At 35.9% G+C, this 6,528-nt stretch overlaps 1 protein-coding gene across 1 annotated transcript; it reads right to left on the reverse strand.

Moving 5' to 3' along the window:
* Nucleotides 1-226: 226 nt before the first annotated feature.
* On the reverse strand, nt 227-2,382 carry LOC21394024. The gene is made up of 3 exons (XM_024175270.1): nt 2,275-2,382; nt 1,981-2,054; nt 227-1,168 (listed from the first exon to the last, which is right to left on the reverse strand). Exons 1-3 carry the CDS (start codon nt 2,292-2,294, stop codon nt 468-470), a joined length of 795 nt encoding a protein of 264 aa, XP_024031038.1. The 5' UTR covers nt 2,295-2,382; the 3' UTR covers nt 227-467.
* Nucleotides 2,383-6,528: the final 4,146 nt, after the last annotated feature.

Consider the following 6,528-nt stretch of genomic DNA (forward strand, 5'->3'; position numbering starts at 1 on the left):
GTGCTTGAGAAGACATTCTTATACCTAATATTAGGAGAGAGAGGGGTTAGACTAAGAATTACGTGGACCGAAGTAGTTAGGAAAGACATTCTAGATCTAGACTTTTAGGAAAATTTAATTTCGAACAAAACTGCGTGGAAAAGTGAAATTCATATAGCCGACTCCAATTAAGTTGGGATTAAAGCTTGTTGTTGTTGTATTAAAAAGTCTGAAAACACTTTAGAAGAAAGAAAGATAAAACACTAGCATTGATATGATATTAGAAAGAAATGGAAAACACTTAACAGTAGAAAATACAACAAACAAGCACTCAAACGTCTTGCAATTCAAAAGAAAAAAGAGCACACACAATTGAAATTCTCAATAATTAACACTTGATAGCAATTGTAATAGAGAGATATTCAGAACCCTGATCCGCTCAACATGTTGTCAAAGCGAACCAAAGAACAAATTACCAAACTATTTGGTCATCGGGTGACAATCTGAGCAGACTCGTGGATAGGAGATGCTGGGATTTGGGGTTCGACCACCTGAAGCAAGCCCGTTGCAAGTCTCCTAGTCAGGTCCTCCACAGAAATCTTCTGTGCATCGCTTCTCATCCCAATATCAGCAGCATATCTACTAGCACAATAGACTCCGACAGCTGTTGCCGCCATTCCATAAACATTGGTGGTAACGAAACGCAATGGCGTTGACAAAATGGCAGCAAGAGGCCCTCCTATAATGGACGCAGCTTGGCCACTTTGCCCCATTGCTCTTTCATCCAAAACAAGCAATCCAGTTTTGCAGTAAATAGCAAAGTCTTCACAATTGTTCTTGAACACATTGTAGCAGCCAAATCCATTCGTCAGCAGGTATTTTACTCGATGAACCACAATATCATCTGGATCCGAGACTGCAAGGGTGCAGGTTCCTCCGCGAGCTTTTGCAAGGAAAAGAGCGGGGATCACAGCATACTCGAAGCGGTACAAGATGCCGCCAGCGAGGAAACAGTTCAAGCACGAGGAGACGACCCCGCTGCCTTCTTCGTTTGGAGTGCAATTGGGGCAAGGCCCAACTGATCGGGTCGGTCCTGAACTAACCAAGAGAAGATCCAGCACAGTCCCTGTACCTACTTCTTGACCACGTCTGGTGAAATGAATCACTGTGTTATCTCCAACATAGATGCCTGTCCACATAGACCCTACTTCAGATTATTTTTAAACATGAGGAAGAATCTCGATATGAAAATCAAACAAAACTGAAAACATATAACCAAAGTAAAAGTTCCTGAAACATTGAGGCTGTTGCCACGCAGTCCAAATTTCAATCACTATCAATGTAAAGAAACAATCTCAAGGCACAACTGTAGAAAAGAAAGTGGTCAACTTTTAACCAAAAATATTCAACGACCCAAATCGTTTATTTTCAGCTGAAATTGTCTTAAAACAGTGGGATTACACTAGCTTCATGCTATAAGCAACCTGTTATGCATAACTTCAATTATGCAAATAACTAATGTTATGCATTGTTCTCTATTGTCATTACTTATGAAGCAAAATATTTAAGAACATAATGTAGCTACTGTTGAGGGTAAAAAAACTCGAGTCCCTCGATTGTGTGATCTTGCATATAATAATGAACATAACCGTCGCGGGCATATAAGGATATTGGGTCATCTCATTTAACATGTTGACCTTTTAATATAGAACCCCAATACCTTATAAAGTCCAATTATCCTCCCTCAATTTTCTTCCCTCATCTCCTGCTCAAACTCTAAAAGCTACTACATTGTATGATCTCGCATATAATAATGCTTCATCCTTTTTCCTATTTGACATCAACTGACGATCACATTTCTACTTGTATCTTACTAAAATTGCACTTCCACTTGCACTGCGTACACTATACTACCTCGGTTGCACAAACAACAGATAATTTAAAAAAAAAAAAAAAAAAAAAACCCCATGATGGGCAAATAACAAAGTAAATATAGAGAACCGTGATGGGCATAAATATAAGCAGTCCTCCAAGAGTAGATGTGATCCCCAGGCTTCAGACTCTCCTTCGCCACTCTGTTTCCACGAATTAAAATAACGATCAATATTATTTTCACCCGAAGATTACAACAACGACCAAATACCCTAAATCATGTTTGGTTTCCGAGAAAACTGAGGGAAAAAGAAAAGCGAATAATTTTCTTCAAAATCCAAATTTCCTCTCCTTTTCCATAAAATCGCATCAACCAAACAGGATCAAAATTAGAAAATACACAAAAACAAAAGTTCATGATACCTGTTAGAGAGCAGCCCCATTCCACAATTTTCCCTGTCTTCGCCGATTAGATTTTTTTTTTTTTTTTTCGGAGTTACGCCTTACGAGAAGCAAAAGAAAGGAAGGAAGTAGGCGTTTTAAAAAAGTTTACGAAATCATGCTTTTTACGAAATTAACGTTTAATATATATATATATTACACAAGCAATTTATTCTTTGCATTTTTAGTTTTGACAATTACCCACAATTTATAAAATTATTACAATATGTCTTATTTTAAATGATGATTGTGTTAAATTAGTATAGGAAAAATATGTTTGATAAAAAAATTTTAACATTCTAAGTCAAGTGTATAACAAACTATTAAATTTCTCAATTTTTAATCCTTTAAATCTAATAAACACTTCAGTAAATTATTTAGGCGTTATTCAATTTACCGATTTAAATTTTTAATTTGAATTGAGATGTGATTTTATGTGAAAGTTAGATGTTATTTTTTATGAGAATTTTTAACCGTAGTAAAATTGAAATTAAAAACTCAAATCGATAAACTTAATGATGCCTTAATTAAAAGGGGTAAATTGTAACAGTTTTACAAGTTCAAATGTTAATCGTCAAAAAAGTAACGTTAAAGATATCAACTTAAATTATAACTATCATATCTTAATTGATTTGATATGTAATTTATGATCTTATGTAATTTTTTATTATTAATTAATATAATACGTACTAATTTGATATGTAATTGATTTGATATTTTTAACATTATTTTTTATTTATACCAATTTGATATGTAATTTATTTGATATTTTTAACTTTTTTTTATTAAAATAAAAAATATAAGGAACAATTTACTAAGTATAACAAGTCGGGGCAATTGTGCAAAAAAATAATAATAATAATGACGTCGCGGGTTGATGACGCTGCTCTTTATGCAATGACGGTTTGCCCTTCACCTGAATACTTTGTCGCTAAGGAATGATGTGACAGCAGTGATGGGCGATTCCAGGTGGCGACATGGATTGTGACGCTTGCTGGGCCTTGCGATCCAGCCCATTTGTTTACGGCCCCGTATTGGATTCTCTTCTTTGTTTTCTTAAGTTAATTACACTATGTTGACAAAAAACTTTTGGCAAATTACACTTCTCCCCTTGAACTATTGATTTTCTAACAAAATGTCCCCTAAAGTTTAAAAATAACAATTTTTTCCCATAAACAATTTGTTGTTAGGACGAGTTTTCTTTTTCTGCCCCCTCAATTAAATTTTAATCACTGAGACATTTAATTTTTATTCTATTATAAAATGACGATTTTGTCCTTGAAACCCAGATTTACCAAAAGAAGAGGAATTATTTTTAGACATTTCTAATCTTTTGCTTTTTCCTTTTTTTAAATTTGTTTAATAACCCACGAAGTGGAAAACCCAATCCATCGTCACTTCCATTGGAGAGTTTTTACTATCATGCAGGAGAAGTAGAATGAGCTCACAAAAATGGCAGACAAGTAAAGCAAAGCTTTTCTACAAATTCCAAGTTTCTCTCTCTTCTCTTTTTCCGTATAGCACCATCATTAACGCTCAAAAGTGATGTTCACAAGCGGTCAATTATAGTATAAAAAGACGGTCGTATCCACAGAGAGATAACAAAATAACAAGAAAGATTAACATAATACAAACGTTAGAGAAAAATAAATAACAAGAGAATTAATGAAAAAGAATAGTTTTTGTAGACTTTGTTGCAAATATAGAGGAGAGAAGATTTGTGTGCAAGAAATTCAGTAATAAAAAGGGTAAGGTGTCGAGAATCCCTAATGCTCTGTTCTCCAATTCAAGTTTTTATTCACAAAATAAAATGATCAAATAAATTAAATCTCTATGTTGACTCCGGAAATATTATCATTATAAGTTATCTAAAATCGACAATATATCAATTTGACAATATTGCAGTAAAAGACAATTTACAAAATAATTTAAATAACAAAACAATGCGAGACAGAATTACAAAAGAAAAGCGTGACTGAACTTATATAAAAATTGACACACAATATTTCAAAAAGTAAAAGAAAGATAGATGAGATTTAATTCATTCGGATGTTGAAGTTTACAACACAAGGAATTAAAAGCCCGAATTGGGTCACTAACAAAAGTTCATCACTAACCTCACTAAGAGAACTCTAGCCTAGCTTGTAAAGCATTCTCACAAGTTCTAGAGAGAAAATATGAAACTGACAGCAAGACGACAGAAAACTGAATATTAAAAACTTACAAAAACCGTAGGCTAACCCCCTTATTTATAGTGTTAAGAGGTTACATGTCAAATAAGGAAATAAATAATAAAAATAGAAAATTACAAAAGAAAAGAAAACAAAATAAAATTACACATAAATTAGGAGAAATCATATAAATAATTTGGGGAAGAAATTTGCACATTTGCTCTGATTTTGAAAGATAAATTCAGATTTAGCACCATAGAAGACACGTGTCGCAATGCGATTAGAAATAAGGAGTCAACTCGCCATGTGTCGCACTCGGAGTGGTTGGCGTGTGCTGGCGCTGGTTAGAGAGTGGGAATGCTGGCCGACATTGGGGTCCCGCCGAGACAAGTGGTGCACGTAGATTAGTTGAATGACTGGCAGAAAGCTGTCGCTGGGACAGCTGGCGCGCGTAGAGGAGAGACGCAAGCTAGCTTGAGCAGATGCGGGACCCACGCTGGACAGCTGGCGCGCAAAGAATGGGCGGTCAGCTGGACTAAACAGGCGTGGGACCCACGCGAGCTTAGTTTGGAATGCGTTGGAGATTACGCGTGCATGAGATGCGCTTCCTGGGAGTCTTGTGTGTAGGTGACGCGCGCGAAGTGGAGTGGGGAACGCGGGAAAGGTGGGGCCCATGCAGAAATCAACTTGTGGCTTTGACTCGGCTGACGCAGCTCTGTCTCTATATGGCTCGGCTTGGCTGACTTAGGGTGGCTGAAAACATGACTTTCATGGCTTCTTTTTGTGTAGCTTTTTACACTGCTTTTTATATGCAAATAATTAAGTAACAACTAGATAAATTCCAATGAAAAATATTCTAAATAAAAATAATAGAATTGTTTAATTAAAGCTTAAATATTTTAATATTATAGAAATCAAAAACAGTATTTAGGGTGCATTTTCACGCACTAATCACACACCATTAAAAATGACTACTTTATTTACTATAGAATAGTAAATACCTGCCTTGTCCGTAACAATTCCTGAAAGCAATGCATTGGAATCGGTCAATAGCACGACGTTAATGCGGCGAGCGGCCATTCTTTGGCACGCATTGGAGACGGTGGTCCCCTCAGGAATGGTGAGGGCTTTGGACAACCTCAGCTTCTAGAAGGTCCTCTCGCCGCCGACAGACGTGTTGGAAAATAATTACATCGAGTGCGCAGCGGAATTTAAAAAATTTAATCAATGTCAAATCCAACCAAGAACATGTTCATGATGCTATACAACATAAATACTAAAGATCTAAATCATACCTTTTGAGATTTAGGAAACTGCACATCTGACAGATCAAAGCGTTCCAAACAGCAACCGGAAGAGCCTCAACCAACTGGTCTTCTTTGCTATTCTCGTTTCCACGATCGGAGTGCGGGTGGTCACACGTCGTTCAATCTCCTCTTGGTATTCTTGATCTCCTTCCAATCACAAGAGAGCCAAAGAAAAAATTATTTTTGAGAATTAAACAATTTTTCCTCTCAGGAATATTTTATCAATAGCCTCCAAAAAGTCTCTCAAGTGATCTAATGAATAAAGTGACTTAATAGGCTATTTATAGTGTTTAGGAAGTCATACTTCCGTAATAATTAGGTTTTCCAAAGTTCTAATCGCATCTAGAGTCGATTTTGCCACATCAGCATGTATTTTACGTTACAACCGGTCGACCGGTGACAAAGACGTTATAACTCACCGGTCAACCTGTCTTCACTAACCGGTTGACCTGTCTGCACTGAAAAAAGTTATTTTCCTAGTTTTTCAACACGGAAAACTTGCATAGAGCCTCAGTTTTGATTCAAGCAACCCAATAGAGAAATTACCTGATCAAAACAGTCATATAATAGTCTTCCCATATTAAACAACTCTTAAAATAATAATTCAACCAATTTATCAATTAATTCGCCCGATAAATCACCCATGAATTAACTTTGAACCTCTTTTACGGAAACAACACAAGTTACCAATGTGTAGGAAATACGCCGTATCGTTACAGGAAATTATGTGAGCTAGCAAAGGGACCCAATGGACATAT

Source organism: Morus notabilis, unplaced genomic scaffold (assembly GCF_000414095.1).
Source record: "Morus notabilis unplaced genomic scaffold, ASM41409v2 Scaffold152, whole genome shotgun sequence".
Taxonomy (NCBI): Eukaryota; Viridiplantae; Streptophyta; class Magnoliopsida; order Rosales; family Moraceae; genus Morus; species Morus notabilis.

Coding starts and splice junctions, on each gene's coding strand:
- LOC21394024 (XM_024175270.1), bottom strand. CDS start 2,294: ATGGGGCTGCTCTCTAACAG. Junction 2,055..2,274: donor ATGGGGCTGCTCTCTAACAG/GTATCATGAACT, acceptor TCGTGGAAACAG/AGTGGCGAAGGAGAGTCTGA. Junction 1,169..1,980: donor TTATATTTATGCCCATCACG/GTTCTCTATATT, acceptor CTATGTGGACAG/GCATCTATGTTGGAGATAAC.